Source organism: Anolis carolinensis, chromosome 5 (genome assembly GCF_035594765.1).
Source record: "Anolis carolinensis isolate JA03-04 chromosome 5, rAnoCar3.1.pri, whole genome shotgun sequence".
NCBI classification, from domain to species: domain Eukaryota; kingdom Metazoa; phylum Chordata; class Lepidosauria; order Squamata; family Dactyloidae; genus Anolis; species Anolis carolinensis.
Genome location: NC_085845.1, coordinates 60,370,524 through 60,391,090, shown reverse-complemented (window position 1 = coordinate 60,391,090; position 20,567 = coordinate 60,370,524). Strand labels below are relative to the sequence as shown.

The following is a 20,567-nucleotide window of genomic DNA, read 5'->3' as shown; positions in this document are numbered from 1 at the left end:
TCTTTCTCCCACCCTGGACCTTCCACAGATATATAAAACTCCCTTGCTTAGTTTTCCAATATACCTCACAACCTCTGAGGATGCCTGCCATAGATGTGGGTGAAACGTCAGGAGAGAATGCTTCTGGAACATGGCCGTACAGCCGGGAAAACACACAACATTCCAGTGATTCCGGCCATGAAAGCCGGAAGAAAAGGGTCTTGGAGCTGACTAGTTTAAGAAATCCCAACTCCTAAAGAAGTAAAATGATAAAAAGTTTGTGCAGCTACATTTTGCAAGATGTGCATTCTCACAGGTAGAAAGATAAAAGTTCTGACTCTGCAATCCTAAACCATCCTGACTAATGGAAGCTTATCCTTGCTCACCACAACCTCGATTTCTGCTGGTTATGAAGTTTACTTCTGGTACTCTGCTATATTTAAGGTGGAATCACCGCAACTGAGGGTTGGTTATTTTGAGCCTTAACAGCTCAGATTCCCCAACAACTGGCAAAAATATATTATTCCTGGGGTTTTTCTGAAGCTGAAAGTAAGGCCCCTTCCACACAGCTGAATAAAATCCCACATTATCTGCTGGGATATATGACAGTGTGGGCTCAGATAACCCAGTTCAAAGCAGATATTGTGGAATTTTCTGCCTGGATATTCTGGGTTAGATGACTGTGTGGGCCTTAACTCGCCTATCAGCGAATGCTATGGAATCCTGGGAGTTTTAGTTTTCCAAGGCCCCAGCACTCATAAAACTGTCATTCTTCCACAGCACTGAGCCACATCAAAGAGGTGCCCAACTACATTAATTCTATAGTGTAGACTAAAACTCAACATTTTCAGGGGAATCAGGCTCCTTCCACATAGCTGAATAAAATCCGACATTATTTGCCTTGAACTCAGATAACCCAGTTCTAAGCAGATATTGTAGGATTTTCTGCCTTATATTCTGGGTTATATGGCTGTGTGGAAGGGCCCTCAGTCCTTAAAATTAGAACTAAAATAGACATATTGAAGTCCCCGCTTTTTCACATTGAGTCATAGCTCAGTGGTGTCCAACTGCATTAATTCTGCAGTATAGATACAGCCTGAGTATTAGATTCAGTGACTCCCAACGTCCCAACCACAAGGCTATCTTGGGTCTGAGACTATAGACATAATTTTGGGATAACTACATGTCTAGGGAGTTTCCAGGGCAGAGGCGTTTATGACCCCAGGGGCCTAAGGAAAACTCTCAGAGGTCAGCCTTGGAATAAAACTTCCATGGCACATCCCAGGGCCCTTCTACAAAGCCTTATATCCCAGAATATCAAGGCAGAAAACCCCACAAGATCTGCTTTGAACTGGGTGATCTGAGTCCAAGGATGCTTTGTTGTGTAGCTAGTATATAAATGTGTACCTGTGTGCCATTCATTTTTGAGATGCTCTATTTACTCAGATGAGGACACCCTTCTGGTTCAGCTCCTCTTTGATGCTTCTGCTTCTTTTTAAGGGTAGCTATTTAGTGTGCCTTCAAGTGAGCCGTTCATATAATATAGATCTGTGCACGACCACACAGACATACATGTACAGGCGAAAATATCACAGAAAGCAAAGTTCTGACTCTGCTTAGGAAATGTGGAAACCTCACCCACGGGATTCACCAAAATCATGGACAGCAAGAGGCGAAACTGCTTGCATACCTATTATTAGTATTAGTATTATTAGTATTATTCAGGGCTGTAGGAGGGGTTAGAGGTTCAACCCCTCCTCCCAAAAAATTTCAGGTTTTAAAAAAACCTCTAGTCTACGCATGAATTTTAACTGATTGACCAAATTCCCATGAGTGTCCAATAATAATAATAATAATAATAATAATAACAACAACAACAACAACAACAACTTTATTTTTCTATCCCGCCTCCATCTCCCCGTAGGGACTCAAGGTGCCTTACACAGGGCCAAGCCCCAAAACAAATAATAAACGAAGTAAAATACATGTAAAAACAGCATCTTCAACCAGATAAAACACATTAAAACCAAATAACAGTAAAAACCAATTTAAAACAGAATGATGACATAAAAGGACCACCATTTAGGAGAAGTGGAATAAACCGAAGTTTATCTGTCTTGAGTGTCTAAATTGTGTGTCTGATTTCTAACCGAAGTTTATCTGTCTTGAGTGTCTAAATTGTGTGTCTGATTTCTAAATTATTTTGCGTTATGGAACTACTCTTCATGATACACTAAAAAAAAGTTTCAAACCCCCTCCCCCACCCGAATTTTTTTCTGGCTATGGTCCTGGTATTGTTTCTATTTTTTCGTGTTGGTTTTTAGGCCTGTGCCTGGGGTTCTTTGTGAAAGGGATTCCGAAAATTGGATTGGATAGACCACATCAGTTCTAGTTTCTTAAATATGGTTTTCCTGATTTTCTATGGGCAGGCCAGGCAGATAGCAATGTTCTGTATATCAAAATCTAGAGCTGATAAGGAAAAACTGGTGCCCTTTTTGGAATCAGCAGGTCAAATGTACCCAGAAACAGGGTTAACATTCATTCAGGACTGTGCCATGAACTCCCTTAACTGTTTTACTCTGACAGAAGTCCCAGTATACCCAGCAGAATAATAATAATAATAATAATAATAATAATAATAATAATAATAATAATAATAATAATAATAATAATAAGGTAAAGGTAAAGGTTTTCCCCTGACATTAAGTCTAGTCCTGTCAGGCTTTGTAGTTTGGTGCTCATCTCCATTTCTAAGGAGAAGAGCTGGTGTTGTCCATAGACACCTCCAAGGTCATGTGGCCGGCTTGACTGCATGGAGCGCCTAATAATAATAATAATAATAATAATAATAATAATAATAATAATAACAACAACTTTATTTCTAGACCACCCTCTCTTCCTAAGGGACTCAGGCTGGTTTACAGACACTAACCAAAAAGGCAAACATTAAATGCCTCAATGAGTACAAACACATCAAAATAATACAAAATAATGCACAGCCACAACAGTAAACCTACAACAAAGAATTAAGCATCGAGATTAAAATAATCCAAAACAATCCAATAAAACATAGTAAACTAAAACATGAGTAAAACCTTACCACATATACCCTAAAAGCAATTAGGATTCAATTACATTAAAATGGTTTTAAAATGGCTAACACCAGTGTTCATTTAAGATGTATCATAGCAGCCATAAAATACAAGTGGGTTAGCCAGAGTTCCAGTGGGTTAAAGGGTCCTTCCTTTCAGTATGTCCTCCGATTAATGCTAGATCAACACTGCTATATAATTCAGTCAGAATGCAGATTCCTTGCATTGGGCTGGATTATATGGCAGTGTAGACTCATATAATCAATTTCAGTGCAGCCAATCTGCAGCCATTCTGAAACTGCATTTATTTGGCAGCGTAGATCCAGCCAAAGGCCCCATTTACACTGACATGTAATGCAGTTTCAAACTGTATTATATGATCACTAGAGACTCATGTAGTTTAGCTGTATTACACAAGTCTACATAACAGCAATTTCAAAGTATATGTAGTCAGTAAAGAGGTGAAGTTGGACATCACTTTAATTCTCGTGGCTCAGTGCGAAGGAGTTCTTGGAATTGTAGTTTTCCTAGTCCTTTGGCCTTCCCTGCTGGGAGTGATTGTGCTTCGAGATGCTTTAGCATTGAGTCTTCAAAATGCCTTCAATCCACATGAAATGTTCAAACTGTAGGAAATATTGCTGAAGGTTTAAATCAACCTCCAGAAGCAAACTGGATCTACACTGCCAAATAATTCAATCAGAATGCAAATTTATTTATTTATTTGCATTGGACTGAATTATATGGCAGTATAGACTCATATAATCCATTTCAATGCAGCTAATATTGCATTCTGAAACTGCATTTATTTGGCAGCCTAGATCCAGCCAAAAGCCCTATTTACGCTGCCTTATAATGCAGTTTCAAAGTGTATTATATGGTCAGTAGAGCCTCGTGTAGTTAAACTCTATTACGTGAGTCTACACTGACAACATAACAGCAATTTCAAACTGTATGTACTTAGTAAAGAGGTGAAGTTTGAGACCACTTTAATTCTCATGGCTCAATGCGATGTAGTTCTTGGAATTGTAGTTTTCCTAGTCCTGTAGCTTTCTCTACTGAAGGTTAAAATCCACCTCCAGAAGCAAATTGGATCTAAACTGCCATATAATTAAGTCAGAACGCAAATTTATTTATTTATTTATTTATTATCTAGTCGGTAAAGAGGTGGAGTTTGACACCACTTTAATTCTCATGGCTCAATGCGATGGAATCCTTGGAATTGTCGTTTTCCTAGAGCCCTTCCACACCTCCATATAACTCAGAATATCAAGGCAGAAAACCCACAATATCTGCTTTGAACTGGTTTATCTGAGTCCACACTGAGATAATGAGGGATTTTCGGCCTTGATATTCTGGGATATAGGGCTGTGTGGAACACCCTGTATCTACACTGCCATATAAAGCAGATTGGGCTGTATTATCAGGTTTTACAACGACCATATAACGCAGTTCAAACTGCATCCGAAACAAATCGGAGGTTGGAGTGAGCTGGGACCAAGGAGCCCTGACCTTTGGAATGTCGGTGCGGGTGGGCGACGTTAACCAGAACATTAAAACAACAACAACAGGAAAATAATTTCTTTGTTTCTCCTCCTCCTTCACCCGACAGAACGAAATTTTGAAAAGCACGGTGGGCAGCAACGACAAGAAAACCAAAGGACGGACTGGCTGGCCGCAGCACGTTTGGGCTTTGGAGCTCAAGCAGTGAGGGGTCGCCAAGCCCTCGGAGGAGGAGGAGGACTCTCGTGTTGATGTTTTGGACTCGTCTGGTTTATTTATGTGCAATTTCCCTCCCCTAGTCTCCCTTTGCAAGAAGAAGAAGAAGAAAAAAACAAAGACATGTATGTGGATCTGGGAAGAAGAAGAAAAAGCATTCCGTCTTGGAGCAAGAGGAAAACGGCGGCGGGGTAAGAAAAGGGGGATGTGGTCTCTCCAAAGATATTGGTTGAATTTGTCTCTCTTTCCCCCTTCCTGCTATGAATGTTCCTTTTGTTTGTATAGGACACACATGGGACAAAAAGAAAAAAAGAGTGCGGGCTAGTCCTGAATTCCTGAAGGCATTCATTCGTTTGCTATGTGAAGTGTATCTGTTGTAATGCTTGGCGGGAAGTGAGGGATGGGGAGACCCAAAGCCCCTCTTTTCCACCCCAAATGTCAGTGTCTTGGGTTGTAGATAGGACTTCGGTGTTGTGGTCGCTAGTTGCGGAGAAGAAAAGATTCTCTAACCGCTCTTTGTTCATTCATTGTGCACTTCGGTCCCCTTGGGGGAAAAAATTAAAAATAAGGATCATGGTCGTGACAATTCAATGTGGAGTCGAATTCATGTCGAAAGGTGTAAACCCTGTACCTACTCAATAAACCACTGTGTGTGTTATTTTTTACTAAAAACAAATCTTGAAGTTGTTCTCCCTGCCAAAAAGTTTTTTTTTAATTTTTTGAATATTTTTATTACATTACTATTAATTTGTTACAAAGAAAAGAAAAATCTTTACAATTCATATAATTAAGTCTTTTCCTTATAGGGCTGTGTGGAATGGCCCTTACTTAGGCCCCTCCATTCCTGCTTCTTCAAATTCCACAGCACTGCTGGTCACAGCTGACCTCCAGCTAGAGCGCTCAAGGGCCAGAGCTTCCTAGTTCTCGGGATCTATGCCATAGTTTTGAATGTTGGTTTTAAGCCCACCTGCAAATCTCTTTTCCTGTCCGCCAACATTCAGTTTCCCCTTCTTGAGTTGGGAGTAGAGTAACTGCTTTAGGAAATGGTGATCAGTGATCAGGAGCGACTTGAGAAACTGTAAGTGGCTTCTGGTGTGAGAGAATTGGCCATCTCGATGTTTGATGCTTTACCAACCTTGTGGGAGGCTTCTCTCATGTCCCTGTATGGGGAGCTGGAGCTGTAAGAGGGAACTCAACCGCACTCCCCAGATTCGAACCACCGACCTATCGGTCAGCAGTCCATTGCACCACCAGGAGTTGAGTGTGACATCTGTAGACAGTCCACCTTATAATCAAACATTCTGATTTATTCGGGAAGAATGCTGCACTGGGAGAGCTCAGGCAGTGTTGTATTTCAGTCAGTGCCAATGTAGACTTGACACTGAATTTCTGTGAATCTGGGGCTGGGTCTACTCTACCATGTGATGCAGTTTGAATAGCACTGAACTATATTATAGAAGTCTTCCACACTGAGCATATAATGCAGTTTGAATGGCACTGGACTGTATTATAAAAGTCTTCCACATTGAGCATATAATGCAGTTTGAATGGCACTGGGCTGTATTATAAAAGTCTTCCACACTGAGCACATAATGCAGTGTGAATGGCACTGGGCTGTATTATAAAAGTCTTCCACACTGAGCACATAATGCAGTGTGAATGGCACTGGGCTGTATTATAAAAGTCTTCCACACTGAGCACATAATGCAGTTTGAATGGCACTGGGCTGTATTATAAATGTCTTCCACACTGAGCATGTAATGCCGTTTGAATGGCACTGGGCTGTGTTATAGAAGTCTTCTATACTGACCATATAATGCAGTACAAAAAGTGTAAATCCAGCCTTACTTTTTCTTGAAAGTAGGTAAATGAGCAATTAGCAATTTTATTTCTTAAAAGGGAAGAAGAATGAGAAGTTCTTTAGCAAGCTATGGAGAAAGGAAGATCTGAAATATATCCCACCAGTAATTAATGCAGAAATCTGGTGACAGATGTGATTAATTGGATCATTACTTATTGTTATTTATTTTGTTATTCTACCAAAGCACAACTTTGGTTCACAGTGCATCTACACTGTGAAATTAATGCAGCTTGACCCCACTTTGCCTGCTGTGACTTAATGCTATGGAATTCTGCAAAATTCACAAGGTCTTTAGCCTTCTCTACCAAAGGGTGGTGGGGCCTCATCAAACTACAAATCCCAGGAATCCGTGGCAATGAACCGTGGCAGTTCAAGTGGGGTCAAACTACATTGATTCTACAGTGTAGATCTGTCACCTGAGCCTTCTCAGGCTAGTGATTGACAAATAATGGTTGGGGCTGGATCTACACTGCCAGAAAATCCAGATTATCAAATCAGATAACTCACATTATCTGCTTTGAACTGGATTATATGAGTCAACACTACCATATAATCCAGTTCAAAGCAGATAATCTGGATTTTATATATTAGTGTAGATGGGGCCTGAGAAAGGGCCTTGATAGGTATAGTATGGAAACATTTCTCTAGAAAAGTCATTTTGTGTCAAGTCTGTAAGAATGCAGAAAATTGGAGATTGAAGGGGCAGAATGTATGTGTGTATGTGTAAAAATTTGCCAAATGGGCTTGATATTCACTTTATGGTCTCTCCATCCTTTGCTTCTGGGCTGTTGTTGTTGCCTTGTCTTCAAAAGGGTGATTTCCTTTGAGGCTGAGAGAATTACACATCCCAAAGTTACCTAGTCTGAGAGAGGATTTCTGCTCCAATTTCTTGAAGTTCTAGTCTAACACTAACCATGCTGGTCGCTGGATCAACTCTCCCCCCCCCCCCCCCAACAAAGAACTGCTTCTTCAGCTAAACTTTGTGGATTCCAATCTAAATTACACTCTGGCCAGCTGATATGGAGGCACCACCAATGTTGTTCTTGCTGTTGTTGTAGGCCTTCCAGTCATTTCTGATTTATGGTGAACCCTGGGACTGCCATATGACTTAGAGGGTCTATTCAGAAATTTGCCTTTGCCCTCCTCTGAAGCTGAGGCCCCTTCTACACTACCATATAAAATCCAAATTATCTGATTTGAACTGGATTATATGGCAGTGTGGACTCATATAATCAAGTTCAAAGCAAATAATGTGGATTATCTGATTTGATAATCTGGATTATATGGCGGTATAAAATGGGCCTGAGAGAGTGTCACTTGCCGAAGGCTACCCAGTAGGATTGTATAGCAGAGCCAGGATTTGAATCCTAGGTTGCATCTACAATGTAGAGTTAATGTAGTTTTAACACCACTTTACCTGCCCTGGCACAAAGTTATGGAATCAGTGGATTTGTAGTTTGATGAAGCATCAGCAGAGAAGTCTTAAGATCCCATAGTTCCAGAGCACTGAGCCATGGCAGTGAAAGTGATATCTAACTGCATTAATTCCACAGTGTAGATGCACCTCAATTCTCCAGAACTGTAGGCCCAAGACTTTCCATACTTTTCTCCTCTCTGCTTAAAATGGTGCATTGACTCAAGATAAAATGCCAGGAAGTGGACTTTTGCTTTCAAATACTTTGTACTATTTAGCTCTTTGTTATGTAACTGGAGAAAATCCATTTTTCAAGGAGGTCTGGCCACTTCCGCTTATGTTTCTCAGGCAGACCACAAAGGTTCTGGGGGAAGTTGAAAATTATCCCTCACCCCAGTCCAACCCTGTTGTGATATAAACAAGATTTAAAAAAAAAACTTTGGGAAGGCCAAAAGTTTGCTTGGTGATGGTTTTGTTTAGAAAATGATTCTCTTCATCTCTGTATGGGAGAAAGACTTTTTTCCAGTACAAGGAAGCAAGTATCTTGGCCTTAGTCTTACTCAAGCAACAGACAGGATTAGAAACTGCTACTCATTCTTTTGGAAGTTGTAGAATAAGGAGTTAGAAGTAACTGCAGACAAGCTCATTCTGATATAAAGAGGGCTTCATGCAAAAACTTTACTGAGAAAACTATTTTTTTCCAGTTTCACCCCTAAACAAGGGAAATCCACACTGTATAATTATTAAGCTTGATATCAATTAAACTACTATGGGATAATGCTATGAAATCCTAGGAGTTCCAGTTTTAACATGGCTTTCTATATTGTTTGGCAATTCCAAATCCTCAGAGGGTGCATCTATATACTGCAGAATGAATGCAGCTTGACATCACTTTAATTGTTCTGGCTCAATGCTATGGACTCCTGGGAGTTGTAGTTTTACAAGGTTGGGCTCAGCCAAACAGTGCTGGTGCCTCGCCAAACTACAGATCCCAGTCAGTCATGGCACCATGGTGTCAAACTTCATTCATTCTACAGTGTAGATGTACCCAAGGTCTCACTCTCTCCAACATTGGAAATCCGGGAACTGAAGCAAATTTTAAAGAGGTGGGAGGATTTTTTTTAAATGGGAGGAATGCTTTAATTTTGTTCCTGTGGTTTGAGCCCTCTCAAGTTTCAAGTTTTCACCCATACAGTCATTTCTTTCTTGGCAATATTTGTTCAGAAGGGGTTTTGCCACTGAGGTTAAGAGAGTATGAGGCCCCTGAGGTCACCAAGGGTCACATCAGCTGAATAAAATCCCACATTATCTGCTTTGAACTGGAATATATAGCAGTGCGGACTCAGATAACCCAGTTCAAAGCACATATTGTGGGATTTTCTGCCTTGATATCCTGGGTTATACGACTGTGTGGAAGGACCCTGACTTGCCCAAGGTCACTGAGTGGGATTCATGCTGGATTTATACTGCCATATAATTCAGATTTTCTTAAATGATAATCCACATTATCTGCTTTGAACTGGATTATATGAGGATTTTAAATGGCAGTGTAGAAGAGGACTAACATTACAGTAAATCTGTAAGACTGACTTCTGAATAACTATCCTTACTCATTGGATTGAGCCTAAGCTCGCTGAAGCTAAGAAGAGTGTATGCTTCAAAATCTATGAGATTTCAACTGGGCTTCATCTAGCCTGGCACATCAGGTGACAGCACTCCAAAGCTCTTAACATAGAAAAAGCCTTAAGAGAATTGAAAACCATAAATCTTTGGACGCTCATTCAGTTGATGTCAGTGAGACCTAGGGTGCATCTAGAATTAATGTAGGCCCTTTCTACACTGCCATATAAAATCAAGACTATCTGCTTTGAACTAGGTTATCTGGCAGTATGACTCATATAATTCAGTTCAAAGCTTTGAACTGGATTATATAGCACCATAGACTAAAACAATCCAATCCAAATCAGATTCATGTGGATTATCTGCTTTGATAAACTGGATTATCTGGCAGTGTAGCAGGGGGCCAGAGAGTGAGAAAAACTATCTTTCCCCTTTATCTCTGTTGGAGGGGAGGAATTCATTTTTACTAGGGGCCCTTCCACACAGCCATATAACCCAGAATATCAAGGCAGAAAATCCCACAATATATAACCTTTTGTAACTTGGATTACATGATAGCCTTTATAACCTGGATCATATGGCATTGTAGAAGGGGCCCAGGTCTAGACTATCATATAATCCAGTTCAAAGCAGATAATCCGGATGTTATATGGCAGTGCAGAATGGGCTTTATATTCCAAATTGCTCTTTCCAGGACCAGCCGCAGAAAATCTTCTCCTTGACCCAATTACCTACTACCATTAAGCTCTAATAGGGCAGTGCATCTCTACACTGTAGAATTATTGAAGTGGGACCCCACTTGAACTCCCATGGCTCAATGCTATAGAATCCGAGCAGTTGCAGTATGGTGAGGCACCAGCAGTCTTTGCCAGTGAAGACTCAAGACCCTTGCAAAACTACAACTTCCAGGATTCCATAACATTGGGCCAATGGCAGCGAAAGGGGGGGGGGCAATTGTATCAATTATACTGTGTAGATTCACCCCAGGAAGAAGCTCCTCTAGAGTCCTATACCTGGAGTTAGGCCCCTTCCACACAACAGAATAAAATCCCACATTTTTCTGCTTTGAACTGGAATATATGGCAGTGTGGACTCAGATAACCCAGTTCAAAGCAGCTATTGTGGGATTTTATGCTTTGATATACTGGGTTATGTGGCTGTGTGGAAGGACCCTGAGTTCTCCAAAGTGGAGGTTTGGCTTTGAAATCCTTCTTTTTGAGGGGAGTGTTGTTATCTGTGTCACTAAAACGGGATGGCTGTGGTTTCTAGGACCAAGGGTCCCAAATACCCCCATCTAGTGTGGATTTACAAATTAGACTAACAAAAATGAACTTCAACAGGGAAATATATAAAATAATATGAATAATAAAATGCACAGAAAACTGGCTTGAAAGTCCATATATCCAGGATCTGGGTGTCTAAGTCTCCTTCCACATAGCGGAATAAAACCCCACATTATTTGCTTCGAACTGGGATATATGGCAGTGTGGACTCAGGGCCCTTCCACACAGCCCTATATCTGGGTTATCTGAGTCCACACTGCCATATATTCCAGTTCAAAGCAGATAATGTGGGATTTTATTCAGCTGTGTGGAAGAGGCCTGAGTGAGTAGCATATTGGGGGATCAATCCCTACAAGGACAGAGGCTGGCTGGCATTTCCCCCTTAGTCTCCTCAAGATGATCAATTGGAGCTCTGGCTTTGAAATCCCCCTCTTTTTGGGGAGGGGGGTGTTGTTATCAGACCCACTGAAAGGTGAAGCGAAAGCATGGAAGGCTGGGCCTGTTGGGGGGAGGGGGAAAGGAGATCCTTTTTAATTGCCGGGTAATGGGGCTGTGGCTATTTTCTCCGGAGCCATCATTCCTGGAGCGAAAATCGCAAGAGCCCTAGACAGGCCGGAGCCGACAAAAATGTAGCTTTTGACGTTAAAAGCTAAATGGGGAAAGCGGGGCGGCGGTGGAAGGTAAATTGATGGCCGATCGGGATGTCAGGAGCCCTGCTGGCCCCAGATGGGCGGAGGGGCTGATAAGGCCTCGGGGCCGCGCACAGGGAGCGCGCACGGCGGAAGGAAGGAAGGGGTCTCTCCCCCACAAACAGACCCATCTCTAGCAACAAGGTTCCTGGAAAGGTCAGGAAGAGGGTTTCTCCTGGCCCTTCTTCATCTCCTTCTCCACATCTCCATAAGTCGCTCCTCATAAGGCTTGGCTTCCAAACCTTTGACCAATTTGGTCGCCCTTGTCTTGGACAAGTTCAAGCTTGTCAATATCCTTTTTGAACTGTGTTACCAAGGTCCCGTCCTCAGAGGATGCCTGCCATAGATGTGGGCGAAACGTCAGGAGAGAATACTTCTGGAACATGGCCATACAGCCCGAAAAACATACAACAACCCTGTGATCCCGGCCATGAAAGCCTTCGACAACATATTCACCATATCTACTTTGAACTGAGTTATCTGAGTCCATACTGCCAGATAATCCAGTTCAATGTGAATTTTATACAGCTGTGTGGAAGCCCCCGTCCCCCAGACTCACATTGGATTTTTTAGCTACTGCATCATAGGATTGCTGTGAGTTTTCCGGGCTGTATAGCCATGTTCCAGAAGCATTCCCTCCTAATGTTTCGCCTGCTTCTACAGCAGACATCCTCAAGAGGTTGTCATGTCTCTTGGAAACTAAGCAACGGGGTTTATATATCTGTGGAACGTCCAGGGTGGGAGAAAGAGCTCTTGTCTGTTTGAGGAGAGTGTGAATGTTTCAGTTGGCCACTTTGATTACCATTGAAGTAATTGCTTCTGGTTGCTTCCAGTCAGAGGGAATCCTTTGCTGGGAGGTGTTAGCTGGTCCTTTGTTTAATGTCTGGAATGCCTGTTTTCTGAGTGTTCTTTATTTAGTGTCCTGATTTTAAAGGGTTTTTGAAATATTATACCAATATTTCCAGGGCAGTAAATAAGTAACAATCAGGGCAGTAAATAAGTAACAATACTAATTCCAGATAGGAAACAATCAGGGCCAGCTAACACCTCCCAAGTTCACACTGCCATATAGCCCAGTTCAAAGCAGAACATGCGGAATTTTGTTCAGCTGTGTGGAAGTGGCTTCATTTTACAGTGTAGAGATTGGAGAAGCATGGCCCCATTAAAGTGTAAAGGTAACAAATCCCTAGTAGGTAATAATTATTTAAGGGCTTTGAAGGTCCTTCCACACAGTCATATAACCCAGAAGATCAAGGCAGAAAACCCCACAATATCTGCTTTGAACTGGGTTATCTGTGCCCACACTGCCATATATTCCAGTTCAAAGCAGAAAATGTGGGGTTTTATTCAGCTGTGTGGGAGGGGCCCTAGTCAAAGAGAAGATTTTCTGCAGCTGGACACAGAAAGTCGCTTCCTGGAAAGAGCCATTTGGAATATATGGCCCATTCTACACTGGCAGATAAAATCCAGATTATCTGCTTTAAACTGGATTATATGATAGTGTAGATCTGCCCCCCTTCTCCACTGCCATATAATCCGGGTTATAAAGGCAGATAATCCACGTTATCTTCTTTGAAATGAATTATATGAGTCTACACTGCCATGTAATCCAGTTCAAAGCAGATCATCTGGATTTTATATGGCAGTATAGAAGGGGTCTCAGATAATCCAGTTTAAAACAGATAATGTAGTCTGGTTTGATAATCAGAAGTATATGGCAGTGTAGAAGGGGCCTCAACCCGATCCCTGTTCAAGTATTTGTAGATCCCTTTTAATCCGTGGGATTTTACTCATTTCTTCCTCTGTATTAAAGCCGTCAGACAGTCTCCCATCCAAATACTAACCTAGTACTGACCCAAGATTAAATCCTATGAGATTTACTTCTGGGTAGATAAGTATCAAATTGCTCTGTATGGGAAAATACAAGAGAATCTGCACTTTACTAAAAACTTTATTGGATTTAATCGCTAGACACGGTAAGGATGTAGTTTTAACCTCACTTGCTTGGGTCTGGCTTCTCTCTAAGCACTCACAGATATTATATCTCATCTGTTACACATTTTCCATTGATTAAACTTAATTCAAGGGGATGATCTTACTTGTGGGCAATATCTGCTTTGAAAGGGCTTATCTGAGTCCACACTGCCATATATTCCAGTTCAAAGCAGAAAATGTGGGATTTTATTCAGCTGTGTGGAAGGGGCCTATGATTCCATAGCATTCCTTAAAATGTGTTAATTCTACGGTGCAGATGCACCCCATGTCTTCCAAATTGCTTCCTCTGCTGTTTTGCACAATTACATCACTGTCATGGCTACATCCTGTGGGATCCTGGGATTTGTAGATTGGCCAAGTATATAATATTTACTGCCAGGAAGCTCTTGGTCAATTGTACCTACCCAAGCCACAAATCCCAGGATGCTATTTATGACATTTAAAGGGACATTAAACTCTTATAATTGTTCAGTATGTAAATCTCCCTAGAGAACTCTAGTGGATTCCACTAAATTTTGAAGATAAAGGAGGAAAGTGATTTAATTCTTAGTCCCTGAAGTCTTGGTACTAAAAAAACCCCCAAATTACAGATTAAGGTGGCATGGAAGTGATATAACCCTGTGGTCCTGTGTTGTCTCTTTCCAGTTTTTGATTCTACTCAAGCCTAATTTCCTTCTTTTTAAACTGCCTTTTAAAAGGCTGCTTTTAGTGCTCCAAATGACATGCCTATTGGCTTCAACTGATGTATAGCATCGGGACTACCCTTAACAGTCTTGGGGCCCTTCCAGATATGCCCTATATCCCAGGATCTGATCCCAGGTTTTCTGTTTATCTGGGATTATCTAGCAGTGGGGACTCATGTAATCCAGTTTAAAGCAGAAAACCTGAGATCAGATCCTGGGATATAGGGCCTGTCTGGAAGGGCCCTTGGACTATTTAGCAAAGCCAATATTTAAAATAGCTGCCTTAGGCTGGAAAGAATGGAGCAGCACCTTGTTTTCATAGATAGGAACGATATTTGCAGATGCAATAACAGAGTCATCTTAAAGCCACAAGTTGATATACAGTGTTTAAGAGTGAAATATAATTTAATATGGCATAGCAATACCAAAACAGAGGGTGAAGAGGGTGTTGCTGTGATTTTTTAAAAGGTGGCAATGAAATTGTGTTATTTGGAGTATTTATTATCCTAGGATCTGAAATATCTTTACTTGGAAATCAGTGCCCAATATAATGTTTTCCATTATAGGGTGGAAATCCTTTATTTTTATCCCTGATAGTGTGAAATCTGCCTCCCTGTTGCAAGTCCAATTTTCTGTAGTCTTCCAAAGGGTGAGACTTGATATCAGCTATCAGATATGACTTTTCCCACCCCTTCATTGAAAATCTGATTTATTTTATATCATCTAAAACTTCTAAACAGCCTAATTTAAAATTTTCAGATTATATAAAATAGATTTCCAATGAAGGGGGTGAGAAAAGGGTTTGTTCCCATTCCCTGGCTTTAAAGGGGGCTCTCCACAATACTGCACAGAGAAGCCATTGAAATCCACAAGCATGTGGACAATTTCAAGAGAAAGGAGGAAACAATGAAAATGAACAAAATCTGGCTACCAGTATTTTAAAAACTCTAGAATCAGGACAGTAAATAAAGAGTAATTCCAGATATGAAACAATCAGGGCTAGCCAACACCTCCCAACAAAGGATTGCTCCAGACAGTAAGCAGCCAGACCTTGAAGCTGAAAGGCTATTCAGTGCTAATCAAGGTGGCCAATTGCACCATTCACACTTGTCTCAAACAGACAAGAGCTCTTTCTCCCACCCTGGACCTTCCACAGATATATAAACCCCATCCCTTAGTTTCCAACAGACCTCACAACCTCTGAGGATGCCTGCCATAGATGCAGGCAAAATGTCAGGAGGGAATGCTTCTGGAACATGGCCATACAGCCCAGAAAACTCACAGCAACCCATCAGTTCCTGTTTTACTGCTGTATTGGACCCTGTTTGGCTATACAATACAGTAGAGTCTCACTTATCCAACATAAACTGGCCGGCAGAACAAATATGTTGGAAAATGCGTTGGATAATCCAGAACGTTGGATAAGTGAGACTCTACTGTAGTTATAAAGTTATTTCACACTCCTATAGAAATAATTAAGACTTTGGTGGCTCTTAGCAGGCACATTCTACTCTACATCCCATCTCAGCACTTCTGATTTATGTTATGAGATAATTCCAATGTTGACTCCAAAGGAAGAAGATCAGTGGAACTCGGTGAGACTTGTTATCGCAATGGCAGGACAATGGTGGTTTTACACATTTGGCAATAATAAAAATAATAGTAACAATAATAGATTTAACCCAAGAGAATTATTAAAGTACATTATTTGGAACAAGCAGCCAAAGGCCAAATTATTTCAGTAACCCTGTTTATTACAAAATCCAACAGATAAAAGAACCCTCTTTTCTTTCTCTCTGGCCCCATCTACATGGCCATTTAAAATCCAGGTTATGTTATTTGAACTGATTACATCCCAGTGTCGACTCATGTAATTTAGTTCAAAGCAAGTAATGTGGATTATCTGATTTGATAATATGGATTATATAGCAGCTTCTCTCTCTCCAGATATATCTATATCTGTCTATATCTATATCTAAAGAGAAGCTTCCTTTCTACCTATCTATATTTATTTATTATTTATTTATTGCCCTTGAGAGGACTCAAAGCAGTTCCCAAGATAATCAATGGCAAAAATTCAATGCCTTACATGTATAAAACTTCACATATAAAACAACAACAATAACAACAGATTATATCTTTCTATCTAACACACACACATATTATAAGAGAACTTTTATTTATTCAGTCCAGGAGGCATGGATAGGACTAATTTGTTGAAAGCTTCCAAAAGAGTTTGAGCTATGCTAGCCTTGCATCATTTAGTGGTCTTCCTTCCATAGTGGATTGAAATCCCCATCATCCTGGCCATTGGCCACTTTGACTGAGGACTTTGGGAGTTGTAACCAAAATATATCAGCAGGGCACAGGATGGAGAAGGCTACTCTGTAGGTAAGAGTTTGGAGATCTTACTTTGCAACCTCCAAAGATTTCCAAGTTTTGCTTATTTGAGAGCACTGGTGTTCCAGAATCAATACAATTGGTTCTAGTTGGATAACCTAATGGACAAAAGGGGCTGGAAAATACATTTTCCCCTTTCTCATATTTTTTAAGGGAAACAGTAGATGGCATTCATAGAAAGTATTAAAAAGAAAGAAATTGGAAGGAAGGCTTTGGACTTCTGTTCCTGACACTGGTTGTGTGACTATTGTTGTTGGTTTCTTTGAGCTTTCAGGAATTGTTCCTATCCAGTCTGGGCCAGAATGGGAGACTAAACGCTTCCCAACCCCCTTCCCAGAAATGTACAAAGGCTTTCCTTTGCAAGGAACAATAATGATAGCTAATCTCATTGGCGTCAGAGTGACGTTAGGAGCCACGCTCCACAATCTCTTAAAGACCCTCTATTCCCTTACCAGGGAGCAAGGCCCTGTTGGACTGAATAGGGCTCCCTTTTGAGGAAACACTTATACAATTGGGCTATAAAGGCCTCAGGCTGACAGGACTTTTGGGCTTCTGGACTCCATCACCTTTGATCAATGCACTTTCATCATGACTCCATGTTGCCACCCTCAAGGATCAAATTCCATGTTTTCTTTGTGTATAGTATGTGCTTATGGCAACCCCATGAATGTAATAGGGTTTTCTTAGGCAAGGAATACTCAGATAGGTTTGTCTCTAAAATATCGCCTCCAGCACCAGGGATTCGTTGGTGGTCTCCCATCCAAATACTAACCAGGGCTGACCTTGCTTAGCTTCCAAGGGATCTGGTGCCCTTAGGGGCATTTAAACCCTCTTGTAAAGGCAAACAAAAAGTTTCCAAATTTTTCTTATTAGCTGTTTTAACATTATTCTTTATTAAAATATATCCTGCCTTCTAGGCGCCCTCTGCACATATATCATCCAGATTATCTGCTTTGAAGTGGGCTGTATGAGTCTACACTGCCATGTAATCCAGTTTAAAGCAGATAATCTCCACCATGTAGAAGGGGCCCTAGTTAAAAGTCTCAAGGCCCTTCTACACTGCCATATAATCCAAAATAGAGAATTCAGATTATCTGCTTTGAAGTGGATTATATAAATCTACACCAGGGGTCCCCAAACTTTTTAAGCAGAGGGCCGATCCACAATCCTTCAGACTGTTGAGGGGGCCGAATTATCATTTGGAAAAAAAATACAAACAAATTCCTATGCATACTGCACATGTCTTATTTGTAGTGCAACAACAACAACAATGAAAGAAAAATACAATATTTAAAATGAAAACAATTTTAACCAACATAAACCTATTAGGATTTCAATGGAAAGTGTAACACAATATTAGCATTATATATTACTATATTGAACTATACCACTATACTATTATATAATATGTAATATATAACATATAATTAATATTATTATATGGTATTACTACTAGTATTATATTGTATAGCATAAGATTATTATCAATATTATATGTATATACAATATATTATATTATTAAAACTGATATAAAATATTATATTATAAAACTGAGGGCGGGGGCCAGGTAAATGACCTTGGAGGGCCGCATCCGCCCCCGGGCCTTAGTTTGGGGACCCCTGATCTACACTGCCATATAATCCAGTTCAATGAAGATAATCACAATTATTATATGGCCATGTAGAAGCGGCCCTAGTTAAAGGTCTCAAGCCCCTTCTACATTGCCACATAATCCAGATTATCAAAACAGATAATCCACATTATCTACTTTGAACTGGATTATATGAGTCTACATTGCCATATAATCCAGTTCAAAGCAGATGATCTCAGTTCTCTATGACCAAGGAGAAGGGGCCTTAGTTAAATGTCTCAAGCCCCTTCTACACTGCCACATAATCCATATTATCAAAACAGATAATCCACATTATCTGCCTTGAAGTGGATTATATGAGTCTACACTGCCATATAATCCAATTCAAAGCAGGTAGTCTTGATTTTATATGACCATGTAGAAGGGGCCCTAGTTAAAGGTCTCAAGACCCTTCTACACTGCCACATAATCCATATTATCAAATCAGATAATCCACATTATCTGCTTTGAACTGGATTATATGAGTCTAGATTGCCATACAATCCAGTTCTAAGCAGATAAAATGGCAGTCTAGATGTGGCCTGAGGGAAGCATACAGTAAAACCAACAGTGTCAAATTTTTATAAATGAGTTAAGGACTAAAAACTAAAATGTATTTAACAGTTAAATTATAAAATTGGCTTTAAATGTGAAAATGTTTAAATGCTGCAGTACTCCATTGTTACCCTTTCCCTCCCTCCTTTATTGCACATGATTGCAAAAACTATGGTTGCATCTACACTGTTGAATTCATATATTTTAACACCACTTTTCTAACTTTAATGCTGTAGCATCATGGGAGTTTTAGTTTTACAAGTTCTTTCCTCTTCTTTGCCAATGAGAGCTGCTGCCTGGACAAGCACAGCTCCCATAGCATGGATTCGTGGCATGGAGAGTGGTGTCAAACTGCATTAATTCTATAGTGCAGAAGCCCCCTGAGACAGCTCTTCTTCTCAAAGACGTTTGTGCCCCTTCCAAATGTTTCCAAAACAAGCAACTAGGACCACTCAATATTCCTCAAGGACAGATATTGAACTGGTAGAATACTGATTGGAAAGCTATTCTTAATATCTCAGATTTTTGCCATTAAGGACATCTGGCAATGGTTAGGAGTTCTCTCTCTATCTCTTTCCCTCTTCTCCCTGCTCTGCCCTTCTGACTTGCTGCATTCAGCAAGGACTCCCTGACATCAGACCAGAAGGCCGGGATCCATCCTGCTGTAGATTTGGGTGTAATCCCCACTCCGCTTTCCAAACTCCAGCTGAAATCCAGGCCCACCAGCTGGAATGCCAAGACACTGGGAAGCCCTTTCCTTGCTTCTTTTCCTCCCTCCTCCACTTTATTTTATTCCTGAAGTTCCCATTTTCCTCCAATATTTGCCTACTGAGACTTAAGCAGGCTGTGAGCTGGTTATGGACCTTTGAATATCAAAGGAGTATGCAGCCAATGTTGAATCACAGGGACAGTTGTATTCAAGAGTTTTTGTGCATTGGGTTGCTGTGAGCTTTCCGGGCTGTATGGCCATGTTCCAGAAGCACTCTCTTCTGAAGTTTCGCCCAAATCTAAGGCAGGCATCCTCAATAGTTGTGAGGCCGGTTGAAAACTAGGCAAGCAGGGTTTATATATCTGTGAAATATTCAGGGTAGGAGAAAGAGCTCTAGGCTGTCTGAAGCAAGTGTGAATGTTGCAATTGGCCAGCTTGATTAGCATTGAATAGCCTTGCAGCTTCAAAGCCTGGCTGCTTCCTGCCTGAGGGAATCCTTTGTTGGGGAGTATTAGCATAGGGAAGCTTATGAAGAAACACAATCTACTAACTATCTAAGGACTCACTAAGAAAAATCCAATAAATGCTACCTTGAGCAAAGGACAAGAGGGATTCTCTCACCTCTACAGGAGTCTACTATATACTATGCAGCTGTGGACAAGTTTACCAAATGCAGCATTGCCCAAACAAAATCAAGGAACATGAAAGGCACTGGAGACTAATCCAACCACAGAAGTCAGCCATAGCACAGCACTTGATGAACCAACATGAACACAACATATTATTTGAGAACACAGAAATGCTGGACCACTCTAACAACTACCATGTCAGACTACACAGAGAAGCCATGGAAAACCACAAGAATGTGGACAATTTCAACAGAAAGGAGGAAACCATGAACAAAATCTGGCTACCAGTATTAAAAAAAACTCTAAAATCAG

General features: G+C 40.7%; 1 protein-coding gene across 1 annotated transcript in view; it reads left to right on the top strand.

Moving 5' to 3' along the window:
• Window positions 1-20,567, top strand: part of hand2 (heart and neural crest derivatives expressed 2) — a 36,069-nt gene that overhangs the window by 12,045 nt on the left and 3,457 nt on the right. The window contains exon 2 of the mRNA XM_062981374.1: window positions 4,681-20,567. This exon is cut by the window's right edge and continues 3,457 nt beyond it. Within this exon, the coding sequence (XP_062837444.1) occupies window positions 4,681-4,779 (99 nt within the window). The 3' untranslated portion in view covers window positions 4,780-20,567. The remainder of the gene's footprint in view (window positions 1-4,680) is intronic.